Genomic DNA, 14,194 nt, shown 5'->3' with positions numbered 1-14,194 from the left:
TTCTCTAAAAATAATAAGCAGCAGCTACAAACTCATAAACTCATTATTTCATGAGCCTGTCTGTGGGTCCCTCTGGAGATTCGTCCTAGCACAGATGGGGAACATTCCAGTGAGTTCTGCATTTCCTTGTGTTCTTTGTGAGCGGGCGTAGCTCTAGCGGCTTTCCAGTGCCTCAGAGGCGGAGAGGACCTTTGCGGATGCTGAGCTAATAATACCCAGGAACTGGGTTCGCTTTTGCTTGCCCCACCTGTTCTCGTTAGAGCTGCAGATAGAAGGCCATGCTGCGGGCACAGCAAACACAGAACCGACCAGCACCATGCGGACAGGAGGCCCGCGGGCCTTGGCGACCCTCTGAATCATGTTTGAAAACCACTTTCCCTTTTTACTTCCCCCTACCCCCCCCCAATCACATACTCTGCTTTTCTCTTTCCTTCCTGCCACACCTGTCCTGAACATGAAAACTTGCACCCGGCCAACCTCGGACGGGGCGATGTGCACCGCCTCTGGGAGTGCCGGACTGACCTCGCCTCCTTCGCAGAGAGCTGCCTGGCGGCCACGGCTCAGCCGCTTTCTAGTGTATTCTATCTTGAGACAGGTACGGAACACGGCTCAGGGTTTTCCCTTCCCACGGCTGCTGCTTTCTGACATGCTCGAAGCAAGTAGGGTTGACTACAGGTGGGTCCCTTCCCCTCCTGCCTCTGTCACCTGGACGTCGCCATGGCAATAATCCTTCCTGAAACAAAAATAAGGGACAGAACCGGTTGGACAGAAAGTGTGACCGCAGACTCTTCCAATGAGACCGAGTGGCGAGGCACCTGAGGCTGCCTGGGGCTCCTTCAGGTCACATCCAGGGGACGGGGAAGTAGAAAAGACGAGACGCTCAGGGTCAGGGAACAGCCACGGATCGAAGTTCCGTCCGATCGCGGTTTTAGGGAAAAGCTTCAGTCGGGTCCCTTCATGGATTAGGTGGGGTGGGGTTTCTTTCTGCGGCGGCCCGTCCTGTCTGGTCCCCCTCTGCCCTTGGGAGAAAGAGAAAGGCCGATCAGTAATCTGCCAGTGGGGATTAGCCGGCTGTGAGTCACGAGGCGGAGAGGGAGGCCGGGGATTATAATCTGCTCTGCAGTCTCTGAGGCCGTTCGACGGTAGAGGTTTTGACTCCTCGAGAAGCCTCGAGGTTTGGGGAGGCAGGTTTCACTACGGCAGCACTTGAGAAACCGGCTGGGAGGTTAGGAAGCAAGGACCCGCACTAGGTACATGGGGAGAGGTGGGCTTCATTCTGGGCCGAGAAAATGTGCTTGTTCCATTTCCTGGACAACAGCAGTGAAGCCGGCCTCTGGCGGATGTGAGGGTGAGCCATCGCGAGTTGCTCTTTCCCCCCCTCTTCTGCCTCTCAGAGCCCTGCGTGGAATGTTCCGAAGGGGTTGGCAGGTTCCAAGAGAAAATGCTGTTGGCTCCTGGGACCTTCTCATTGGTGGCACAGAGCAGTGACCTGGGGTTGCTACCCGGGAGTGTTTCACTGTCTGATTTCTCTGGAGATTCTCCCAAGAGAAAAAAAAAGAGAGAGAGAGATCTGTGCAGGGTGATTTAGCATGTAGCCTCCCTCGGGGCAGGGAGGTGGTCTGCTAACCTGGCTGACCTTGAAGTGTTCCCTGGTCCTAAAGTATGAGACACGTGCATTGTTGCGTGACGTGGGCTGATGGATGGGGCAGTCGCTCTTGCCCTCACCCAACAGGCAGTCGCTGAGCGCCTACTAAGTGCCAGGCACTGATCACAAACAAAACAGAAAACAAAACAAATCTTGGCATCCCTGAGGGAAAACAGACTGTTAACGGATAAACAAACAGAACCGGAAGTCAGAAATGTTATGAAAAAAATAAGAGAGGGATAAAGGGAGAGGGTGAAGACAGGGATCGTGGAGTGGGGCCAGAGAAGGTTTCTTCAGGAGATAACCTCTGAACTGAGATCAGGCAGGTATCTGGGGAAAGAATGTTCTAGGCCAGTGGTCAGCAGATGACGGCCCTCGGGCCAAAACCGACAGCCACTTGTTTTGGTAAATAGGGTTTTATTGGGACCCAGCCACACCTCCCTGTGGATATATCGTCTGTGGCTCTTTCCTCACTGTTTCTTCGGGATTAAGGAGTATCCGGCCTTTGACAGACAGAGTTCTACGGCTTCTAATCTATCTAGGCAGGAGCAGAGTGCATGCACTGCTCTTTGTGTCTGCTGTCTTCGTGACGGACACCTAAGTTGTCCCCAACTCTTTGGCACAAGACACAACTTTTCTTTTTTCTTTTTCTTAAAATCTTTTTATTTGTTTGTGAGAGTGAGAGAGAGACCGTGTGAGCAGCGGAGGGTCAGAGAGAGAGGGAGACACAGACTCTGAAGCAGGCTCCAGGCTCTGAGCTGTCAACACAGAGCCCGACGCGGGGCTCAACAGAACCCACGAACAGAGAGACCATGACCTGAGCCGAAGTTGGACGTTCAACTGACTGAGCCACCCAGGGACCCTAAGACGCAACTTTTCAATAAGCATCCCTGCCGTGTCACTGGATTTACCTGTGAGAGATTGCAGGAGCATCGATGTTTTTTATATCCGGATGAGCAAGGGAACAAAACTGCGGACCAGAGATTTTAATCACATGATAAAACCTGCCTCATTCTGTCAGACACCCTGTCACCAGGGCTGTGGATTCTTTCAGGGGCAAATGTGGCTCATTTGGACTCAGTTTAAGGACAATGATAACTCTCCCCCCCTCACCCCCACCCCCGGGTTCATTCTCAGGGATTTGTATACATGATCAAAAGGGACCGTATCTTGCAAGCCCTTGGGAAATGAGGATGGGCTCATAAATTTTGGGGGTGGGAGAGGGTGGTGTTCTTAACCTTAGCCTTATAACTTATCCATAGTACAGAGGTTTTAAAAATTGAATTCTCAGGGCGCCTGGGTAGCTCAGTCAGCTAAGCATCCAACTTCGGCTCAGGTCACGATCTCATGGTTCGTGAGTTCGAGCCCCGTGTCGGGTTCTGTGCTGACAGCTCAGAGCCTGGAGCCTGTTTCAGATTCTATGTCTCCCTCTCTCTCTGACCCTCCCCTGCTCACGCTGTCTGTCTGTCTGTCTCTATCTCAGAAATAAATTAAAAAAAAAAATTTAAAAAATCGAATTCTCAGGACACCTGGCTGGTGCAGGCAATAGAGCACATGACTCTTGATCTCAAGGGTCATGAGTTTAAACCCCACGTTGGGCACGGAGCCTACTTTAAAAAAAACTAAAAACTAAAAAAAATAAATCTCTTTCTCACCTTCCGTCAACATCTTCCAATCTGGACTACAAACTTCCTAGAAACGGTGGGGCCTATTCTGTGTGCTCTCTCTGTGCTCCCTAAGATTCAGGATTCTCGGAGATCAGATCATGGCTATGTGTCCGCCTGGTCCTTGGAGGACTAGCTCTGGGCTTTCCTGGGAGAGGCTAAGTGAGTTATTGATTCATCAATTGATAGGGCAGCCCATTGATGGTATAACCATCGTAAGTGGCCGTGTTAATACCAGTCACTAGCCTACATTGGTTTGATTCTCCACATTGCAGAGTAGGTCACCTGGGTGCATGGCCTTCAGGTTTCTTATCTGCCAGTGGGACGAGGAAAAGCTGCTTCCCCAGGCTGTCCCCAGGAATGCTCGGGAACATCGTGTTCCAGGGACTCCTCCTGCCATGCTGAGGTGAAGCCCAGGGAGACCGGGCTCGTTGGCTGTGACAACACACAGCCCTGTGGTTCCCTCAGCTCCTTCCGGCTGATGGTTCAAAGAACCTCCTCCTCTGTGAGCTGCCTTCGTCTTTGTGTCAGATGTCTGCTGCCAGTCCCTGACACACAGAAGCGTTGTGGGCCGAGCTGACACCAAATTTTCACAATTAGACTGTTTTTGTTTTTGTTTTTTTCTGGTGTCCGTGTAATTGTCAGAGAGCCTCAACTTTGCATGAACCAGGAAGTTGGGCCATTTAACCTCTTTGTGATCTGGGGACAAACAGGTGAGACTCAAGGAAGGCAGGGCCACACATGAGAGAGAGGCATGGAAGGAAAGCATCCCCTGGAAAGCCCAGAGGTGGCCGCGCCGAGGAGCCCCCGATGGCAGCTGCTCATGGCCTGGGCCTGGTGGGCGCCGGGCCATCGGTGGTGACGGAGTAGGCGTCCGTCATGCCTACCGGGCGGCTGCCATGTGGGTTTCATTACTTCACGTTTAGAGCTGTGCTGCCGCTGACCTTTAGCCTTTGGGAGCAGCCTACTTACAAGCCCTTTCTTTGCCCTATGTTGTATTAGGACAGTGATACCTTCTTTTTCCTGGGTGGTGCTGTGCACGGTGCCATGTTGAAGAAAATGATTAGTGCTGGGAGGCCTTACGCTCTAGGCCTGTTTTACTCCAGACTGAATCTGTCCCCGGGCCCAAGACCCTTTCGTCCTGGGCCACAGTTTCACCTCGTAAGGCCCGTCTGCGACCTTAAAACATTTCTGAATGGGCTCCACCCACGTTTCCCAGTGACTGCCCTGGTCCCGTCCTTTCTCTGGCTTCTAGGTGGTTAGGCCAGTCATGACAAGCAGGTGTCCACTGAGTTCTGGAGATCTGATAAGTGAGGCATGACCCCTGGGAACGGCCCGGAATGAAAATGACTTCCAAACATTCTTGTTTGTGCCTTCCAGAAATGGTTGAATCTCCTGTCCATCAGTCAGCTGCTAGTCTGTTAAGATTTTCCCTTACTGGGGCCATTTTAGTTCAGTCTTTACTGTTAAAATCTGTTGTTGTTGTCATTGTTGTTGTTTAAAGTGAATTGAATTAAAAACAGTGATTCTCAAATTGGGGGTTGGGGTGCACCCCCATCCTGCCCTGGGAGACATCAGACAGTGTCTAGAGATATTTTTGGCTGTTGTCACTTGGGCCCGGCAATGCTACTGGCATCTAATGTATAGACAAGGTCAAGGCTGCTGTTAAATATCCCACAATGCACAAGACAGCCCCCCACCACAAAGAATTATAACCAGCCCCCCCAATTCCCATGGCTGAAGTTGATAAACTCTTATTTAAAGAAACATGATTTTATTTTATTAAAAAAATTTTTTTTTAATGTTTTATTTCTGGGAGAGAGAGAGTGACAGCATAAGCAGGGGAGGTTCAAAGAGAGAAGGAGATACAGAATCTGAAGTAGGCTCCAGGCTCTGCGCTGTTAGCGCAGAGCCTGACACGGGGCTCGAACCCATGAACTGAGAGATCATGACCTGAGCCAAAGCCGGACGCTTAACCAACTGAGCCACCCAGGCGCCCCGAAGAAAATATGGTTTTAAAATGGAATTTAGTGAACCCATTGCCGCTTCCCATACAAAGTAAATGTAAAAAGAAGGAGCACACTGAAACCCAAACCATGTTGGCGCATTCCAGGGAGATGCCCTCGTCTGCCAAGCCTCTGGCCTTGCGATTATCTTTCTCTTTACAACGAAAGGAAACGAGCACAGAGGAGCGATGTCACAGACCTGCCTGCATGGAACTGAGCCTCTCTCTCCTTAAACGCAATCAGGAGGATTCAAAGAGAAAGGGAAGGGAGTTGCTTCCTTCCTCGTGATTTGATGCTACGTTGTACTGTGTGCTGGGCACCCCTGCGATGTTTCCCATCACAGACTTTGGGAACTACTCTCTCAGTGCCGTGGACATAAGTATAAGCCGCGCAGAGTAATTGTCCACAAGGGTCTGCTCTCTGTACCTCTGGCTCCACGGGTGCTACGAACTGATCATTAGACACGGATTCCCATTCTTTTTTCTCTTTTTTTCACAGGTAGTTATAATAATAATAGCCCCGTTTAGGCACGGGCTTTTTCATCTTCAAAGCGTTTTATAAACATGAGCTAATCTCCCAGCTCCCCAGTGAGGTCAGGAGTCCCACAAGGGAGATGAAGTGAGTCACCGGCGGTCCAGCCTGGGAGTTAGGTGAGGTTAGAGCCGGGATTCAGGTTTACTGTTGCTGGCCTCCTGGACATGTCCTTCAGCGAGCCACACCTTTCTCTTGGCCAGCCCTGTCCTAATGTTTGAGCCAAACCTCAAATTCAGGCGGGTCTGGAGAGAGAGAGAGAGAGAGAGAGAGAGAGAGAGAGATTTCTTTTCCCCTCCTCTCTGTCAGCTGCTCTTACAGGGGCCGCTAAATGCTTTTTTTTAAAAAAAAAAAAAAAAAAAGTAATAATAGTAATAATAATTCCCCTATGGCAGGTAAAACCCCCAAACCAGGGAGTTACTTTAAGAAAATATTTTCCTTGTAGACCCTGTTTCCCAGGACGGTGGTAGGGGCAGATTCAAAGCAATGCTTCTTTTCACAGCCTCTGTTTGAAGACGTCTGTGGCTGGCAGAGCCCGAGCGGGGAGGACCGAGGGGGTCTGGCCGCGGGCCGTGACCGCTTCAGCAAGGACCACCGTGGTGCACGCAGGCCCTGGGTGCCTGTGGCCGCTGGGGTATTTCCTCTGATCCAGACACTCCCCGACCTGGCCGGGAGGGGAGCCAAGGTGAGGTGTCAGGGAGAACCAGGAGGGGCCAGCTTGAAAGGCAGAAGCTAAGGGCAATGGCAGCTGTTTCATCCTATTTCCCAAGGGGAAAGGAAGCAAGGAAGGGAGGGAGGGAGGGAGGGAGGAAAAATCCCGAGTATTTAAGAGACACGTGAGCCTGCCCATGGACAGCCCAGGGTTTCTGAGTCTCCTGTCCCCTGGGGTGACAGTCCAGTCAGAGGTACACGGGATCCCATGCACAGGACTGAACAAATCTAGAAAATGTACGCCGAGTCAGGGCTGGAGAGTGAGAGTGACTTTGTCGACATTGGTCAAGTTACCAGGTTTGAGCCGAGTGAACTTTTTGTGGCCCCGAGGCCCCTCGTGTGGCTGGCATAAGGCTTCCGACATTATAGGTTGCTTTAAATCTTGGGGATGGAAGGGCGGACGTCTTTGGCTCAGAGTCATGTGTTGGTCTAAAGGCTTTACCTTTTGTATTCGCTTGGGCTGCTGTAACAAAATCTCTGTAGACTGGGTGGCCCAAAATGACATTGATTCTGTAGGGTTCTGGAGGCTGGAAGTCTGAGATCCGAGCGCTAGTATGGTCAGGCTGTGGGTGAAGGCTCTCTTCATGGCTTAGAGATGGCCGCCTTCTCATTGCCTTCTCTCATCACGGGGGCTTGGGGGGCGGACGGTGAAGAAAGCAAACTCTCTCACGTCTCTTCTTGAAAAGGCACTAGTGCTGTCGTGGGGCCTCCACCTTCACAATCTGAGTGTGTCCGTAAGGCCCTGTCTCCCAATACCACGACTCTGGCGCTTAGGGTTTCAACATAGGACTTAGGATTTGGGGGTTTCGAAGTGCTGAGTATGAATGGGGAAAAGGATGCAGAGCAAATGGCTACTTGCTAAGACCCCAGAGCAGCAGCAGAGTCTAGATCAGGTTTTTCCTGCATCTTTTTTTTTAAATTTTTTAACATTTATTCATTTTTGAGACAGAGAGAGACAGAGCATGAGTGGGGGAGGGGGCAGAGAGAGGGAGACACAGAATCTGAAGCAGGCTCCAGGCTCTGAGCTGACAGCACAGAGCCCGACATTGGGCTTGAACTCACAGACCGAAAGATCATGACCTGAGCCGAAGTCGGATGCTTAACCGACTGAGCCACTCGGGCGCCCCCCTCCTGCATCTTCCGATGAAGTCGAGCACCTGTTACTTGTAGGATGCGAAAAAGGACCACGCAGGAGAGCAGGGCTGGGATGATTGATCCTGGGAAGCTGGGAGTGTGCTGGCAATGGGGGGGGTGGAGGGGGGGAGGGAAGGATGCGCCGAGCACAGAGTGCCCAGAGCTGGGCCAATGTTGGGAGCCTGGGCTTCGGTTGTGCCCGGTCCACAGCTGCCGCCAGCTCGTTTGTCCCGTAAAGGTCAAATCCGGCTGTGGGACGGTCGGCAGCGGCCCTGTGTGACATCTCACTCTTTGTTGCTGAAGGATCCCGTTCCCCAGAAAACAGAAGTACGGCCCCATGAGGCACGGTGGCCTCCTCGCATTTCAGGGTTTCTTCATGCTTCTTGTTTCCATGGTTTCTAACTAAACCAGGTAAATGATATGCAGGCAGATTGGGAGGAAGACAGGGGAGAGGGCTCCCACTGGGAGAAAACTACCCCTATCAAGGCACATGGCCGGGNCCCCCCCCCCCCCCCGCCCCCAACTTCTCTGCTTCTTTCCCCTTATCCCACTTAACCCCTTCCTTTTCCAAATCACAAATACGGACAAGAGAACTCAGAAGCACTGCCTCTCAGGTGTGTTCATGCCTCCTCCTCACCTTGACCCTTTTCAGGCCATTAATTCTGTCTCTCTCACCAGCTCCGCAAACATGTCCAAGGGCCTTTCTGAACTTAAAAATGTTCTTGGACCATGCCGCTGAATTTTTTCCCTTCCTTACACAGAGAAGTAAAGATTTCTGTGAATCCTCTCTGAGTTTAACAGCTCACCCATCCCTTCCCCTTGGAAATCTCACTCCAGCTCTTCCACTCTTCCGTGTGGTTCCCTCCAAACCACTTCAGATCTAGTTGCCTTTTCTTAGTCCTTCCGTGTGCGAGTCCTTCTCGTTGCCTTTCTTAGTCCTGTTCAACACTGACCCCCCACGGGCTCCCCCCATCTCACCTCTGCTCACTGGAGATGAGCTTCAGCCCTACATTTATTTTCTAGAGTCCAATCTGCTGCCACGGTTTTAGCCACACCCCTCATAAAAATTTTTTAAAAAAGCTCTGAAACTTGCATCTTTGACCTTGGAATGTCTTCATATGTCAGCTCTGTGTATCCCATTTTACACCCATCTCTTCAAGTTCATTACTTTTACCCCCAGGCTGGGCTCTGCCCTAGGTTTCTTTCCCATTGGGCTACAATAATTTGTCTGGACATCAGTGTGAAGTTTTGTTACCTATTTACCTGCTGGCTGGTATTCAGCTGGTCACTATAATTTAATATATACCTGCAAGGTTGGCTCTTTAAACACAAGGGTCATTATGTCTGTCCTGTTCCTCTCTGCACTTCCTGGGAGTTCATTACACACTGCATCTTAGTAAATGTGTGATAATTAAACTAAAAATATTGTTCCCTAAACTTGTATAGCACTTTCAATCCACTTTTCTTCTTTTCCCCCACCTCCCTGTTCTCCACGGCCCCATCCTGGACGGGAACTTGACATCTTATCCCCAGAGCTTCTCATCCTTTTGAACATGAAGACCCACATTAATATTAACTATTTTCACAGACTCCTATTGACTGAGTAATGACTTAATATTTTATCCACTAAATATTTGAAAAACTCTACATGTTTGTGTAAGGCATTATGCTGTCAATCTTCTAACAATGCTTTGCATGTCTTCATCTTGTGGGACACCGGCGGTAATTTTGTGGCCATCAGGTGACCGCCAGCCTCGACTTGGGCAGTGGTCCCCAGCTGGCTTTCCTGGCCGAGTGCCCATCTCTCCAGTCTGGCCCGCTCCCTAGTGCATTATGCACCTTTTTACATGTGCTACTTCCTGTTCCTTCCCTAGACTTTATCTTGACCAGAAGCTCCCTGATCTCCCATCTGGGACCCTCACTGGCTGTCAATTCATACCCCTTGGACGTACACAGTCCATTTGGGGAGAGTTTCCCCCACCCCCTCAGCAGACGCTTAGGCCCCAGCTGCTTGATCTTGGCACCTGCTGTTACCTGTGTGTGGAAAGCCCCACCTTTTTTTTTTTTTTTTTAAACATTTTTATTTATTTCTAGGAGAGAGAGAGACAGAGCGAGCAGGGGAGGTTCAGAGAGATAGGGAGACACAGACTCTGAAATAGGCTCCAGGCTCTGAGCTGGCAGTCAGCACAGACCCCGACGCGGGGCTCAAACCCACGAACCGTGAGATCATGACCTAAGCGAAAGTCAGACGCTTAACCGACTAAGCCACCCAGGCGCCCCAGCCCCACCTTTTTAACTGTGAGAGTTACCTGTGTGTGGGACCCACGTTCAAGCTTCCCAGCTTTGCCAGTCCTTGGAGTTCATTCCTCTGCTCCGCCCGCGTGTCTTGTCCCACAGATTTGTGCTAAAAGGGTGTTCGTGTGCCATCTTGCTTTCATAAACACACACACGTGCACACGCCCACACGTTTTTAAACTTCTAATGTGGAAATAATTCAAGAATTCTAAGAATAGTATGAGATACTCCTCCACCCTTTAACCAGATTCACCTGTTGTTAACATCCTGCCCTATTTGCTTTATCATTTACTTTATCTCTCTCTGTATTTTTTTTCTTCCTTAACCACTCGAAGATAAGTTAATTCATCATCGGCTTTTTACCTCTAAATACATTGGTGTGCATTTTCTAAGAAGAGTGATATCCTCGTTTGAAGAGCGACTGTCTTCATGAATTTATACGGATGTGATACTCTCATCTACTCTTTGTCCATGGTCTGGTTTTCTCAGTTGTTCTAATAATGCCCTTTATGATACCATTTCCCTCCAGAAATGAATGCAGTCTAGAGAAAGCTGTCGCATTGGGTTGTCGTGTCTTCTTGGCCCCTTTAATCTGGAATGTTTGCACAGCCTTTGGTTTTTTATGACATGGGCATTTTTGAAGAGTACAGTTTCTCCCCTCCTCCATTTTGCTAATGGAAAATTCCTCATTTTGTGCACGAAGTTTTCTTATGGTTCGACTGAGGCTATGTGTTCTTGGACTACTCAGGAGGTGGTATGGTGTCTTTCTCAGCACGACACATCTAGAGGTACCCAGTGTCCATCTGTCCGGTGTGGATTTTGCCCACCCATGTAAGGAAGGTGTCGTCTGGCTTCTCCAATGTATAATTACTGTGTTTTTTTCTCTCTTGCAACTAATAAATGGTCTGTTAGGGAGATACTTTAAGGTCAGGCAAAAATTCTCATCGAAATTTCCTCCTAGAAGTGGCATCCAGTGATCATTCTTGCCTGATCCAATCACTTTGCTGGTTGCAAATGATTTTCCACATTCACTGTTCCCTCAACATTTACCATTTGGTTCTTGGCATTCTACTATTAGCAAGAGCCTACCCACCTCCCTGTTTATTTGTATAATAAATAAATGAGTCTGTTCACCCTTGGCAGGGACTCATGAATACCTAAGTATTCATTGGCTTATAATTCACTACTTTACTTGATTATTTCGGTGCTCAAGCTATCCCAGATTTGGTCAATGAGAGCTCCTTCAAACTGGTTCCTAGGTTCTTATACAAGCACACTTTTACTGTACTGTAGCCCCTTACAAAGATGTAAGCCTCTTGAGAACACATCAATACTGAGATCCACGTGTGATAGTAACTCAGATGCAGTGGGAAGAGAGAGAGAGGTGACCTGTGTCTGTTGCATACTTTTTTGGGTCCCTCCATGCTGCTGTTAAGTAACATCTGTAGTGCATAGATCTAAGATACACCTGCTCAAATCATTTCATGGTTAGAGACTTCGAAGTATCAAAGCACTAAAAGTTCTACTGGCTTGTACCAGCAAGTCAAAGAGAGCCAGACACTGATGTTACCTCTTCTCTTCTCTTTGATCCCCTTTTTACCAAACTGTGTTATTTCTGTGTAGGCCGGAGGGTCCGGTGGACCAGTATCCATCTTTGACATTGCAGTGAAAGAGATCAAATAAGAAGCATCTAGTGGAGATGATCTCTGACCAGGAATTGTAAGCTTAGATGCGTTCAGAGCCCACAGAGATAACCCAAGGGAATGAATAAGGCTGATGCTTTGGCATAGTGCAGATTACCGCGCCCTGGAGAGCACACGCCCTGCCTTAAAGAGGTTGCTGCTTCTCAACTCGCTGCTTGTTCTTAGGTAGGAATCCGAGCATGGGGTTGCCAGATCTTCTCGTTTTTCAAGACCATCCCCAAAGCCGGCTTTTTATGTACGCTCTAACAATCTCCTGTCTTTGCATCTCATCACCTAATTCCCAAAGAATGTTGAAGCACACTTCAGGTCTGTATGCTGAGCCAGCTAGTGGCATGCCTCGTGGGCCCCCCTTACATCAAAGTACAGAGGTGGAGACCTGATGGTTGACCTTTCACACATCTTCCTGAGGATGTGATTCAGTGATTCTGTGACTCCTTATCCAGAGGAGGGAGCCTTCAAGGTTCGTCCTAAAGTCCCATTTCGAAAACAAAACAAGATATAAAATCCGAATATGTACAACCCAAACTGTGCAGATCCCTAGTGTATGGCTCAGGACCTCCCCCCAGAGCAGCAAGTCCCACTGGCTTACTGGATCCAGTTTTCAGGCAGATGTAGGTATGTTACTCGACATGTGGAGATGAATTATTAGCCTCTTCTCTGGGACCGAACAAAGGTGGATTGTAGTGACCGCTGCCCCCTTGTTGAGCCACATGCCCAGGCTGTCACCCTGCCAAGCCATTTCCAGGGGGAACATCTTCAGTGTGTGCGGTTGGTCACGACTTCACAAATATTTCCACTGAATTGTTACCAAGAAAACCTTTGCCTTATGAATTTTTGTTTTATTACTTTGCTAAAGCAAATACACTCCAGAAAGACATGCGGTAATCCACTTCAGTCAAACGCTATGCCTAGCGCTCCATCTCTTTCTCTCTCTCGCTCTTTTTTTTCCCCCTCTAAAGAAAAAGCCGAAGAAATGCCAGCTTCTAACACATCGCGTTTTTTAGAGGTCCGTGTTATTTTTTCCCCTGCCCCTCACTAGGGATAAGTCCGTGGGACTTTAGATTTCAAAAGCCCTCAAACCCCGGTAGTTTTTTGACCCACAAACTCAAATGCAACCTATTGGTTTGTGTTTGGAATGGACAGACCTATCTGTTTACACTTGATCCCTTTGCATCTTTTCTGAACACCTTCCTATCTCTTTCTGGATAGATGATACCAGGAGAGCAGATCTCATGATGGAGATTTTTAAAATTCTTTCTCATCTGAAGACTTTCCTCTACCAGGCTTGTGTCCTAAGCAGAGCCATCAGAGAACACTGCTGTGACCCCCTGGGCCAGAGTGGGGGGCCGGATTGCAAATGGCTCTGAATAAGGGGCCAAATCACTGCATTCCAGTCCTTACCCTAAAATTTCCACAGGACCTTGGCCTCTCCCTCCTGCTCAGAATAGCATCCCTACCTTGAGGAAAGCTGTCTCCCGGCGTCTCATTGAAAAGGGCAAATGAGTCTCTCTCGGCTCTGGTTTTGCAAACTCAGCCTCCCAGGGCACAAACCTGAAATACAGTGGTTCGCGCCCTGTGTTTACTTTTATTTCCAGCCACATCTGGAGGCCAAAATTCATAAATTTATCGCCAAGCCCGACAAGAGTTTACTGAGTTCGTACGTTAAGAGAAGGGGGAGAAAATGGTCTCCCGACTTGTCGGGTGTAAAATGGATGGAGAAGTCGATGGGCAGGACAGACAGTAAGCCCCAACTGTGTTCATTAGCCTCTGAGGCCTGCCTGCCGCCGGTGGAGGCGTGAGCCGGGCCGTGTTTGTCTTGGGGGGTTGGCTGGGAGAGCTCCATGGTGTAGCCCCCCCCCGTATGTACATATATAGCCAAGCATCTCTTGAACCCACCAGAGACTGAGGGAGGGAAACAGGGGCTGCAGGGACCACAGATTCGATAGGGAGAGAGAGGCAACGGGCACCCGGCCGTGTTTACAATTGGGCAGTGCAGTGGGTGGGCCAATTCTTGTGACGTACTTGAGGCTTTAAAAAATGGTCATAAATCTGATGTCTGTCAAACAGGGCTGGCATTTTCTTTTCCTTTCACAACCAGGTTTTGTGTGACCAAAAAAAAAAAAAAATTTTTTTTTTAAAGAAGAAATCCACTAGGCTCCCGTGAGGCGGGTCCCCCTCTACCCCACCGTGAGGGTGAACCGCACACCCCCCTCCTCCCGTCCCCTCGACCACCTCTGCCAGGAGCACATTGGAGTATTGGGGTGGGAGGCTCGCAGGGGGAAGGGAGTCACCATTATTTTTTGCACTTTTTCCCAGAAATGTCAGGGTGGGTGCCTCAGCGCCGACTGAAGCAAGACCTGAAGCTCTGTGTTCAACGGCTTGGCTCTCGCCGGAGATTTGCCCAACTCGCTTTGGGTCAACCTGGAGGACCTTAAATAAGCCAAGAGCTCTTTCAGGCAACTGCTTTCTCTGCCTTAAATAAAATAGGAACCAAGGCAGCAAGTC

The 14,194-nt window shown here is 49.5% G+C and overlaps 1 protein-coding gene across 1 annotated transcript in view; it reads left to right on the top strand.

Annotated features, from left to right (window-relative positions):
- The window catches only part of LOC144224917 (uncharacterized), a 154,547-nt gene that overhangs the window by 100,399 nt on the left and 39,954 nt on the right, over positions 1–14,194 (top strand). Inside the window, exon 3 of the mRNA XM_077756006.1 lies at positions 6,349–6,531. Coding sequence (XP_077612132.1) covers positions 6,349–6,531 — 183 coding nt within the window. The remainder of the gene's footprint in view (positions 1–6,348; positions 6,532–14,194) is intronic.

Source organism: Crocuta crocuta, unplaced genomic scaffold (assembly GCF_008692635.1).
Source record: "Crocuta crocuta isolate KB4526 unplaced genomic scaffold, BGI_CrCroc_1.0 scaffold50, whole genome shotgun sequence".
In the NCBI taxonomy this organism is placed as follows: Eukaryota; Metazoa; Chordata; class Mammalia; order Carnivora; family Hyaenidae; genus Crocuta; species Crocuta crocuta.
Note: the sequence above shows the minus strand (reverse complement) of the source record. Positions and strands in the feature narration are given on the sequence as shown.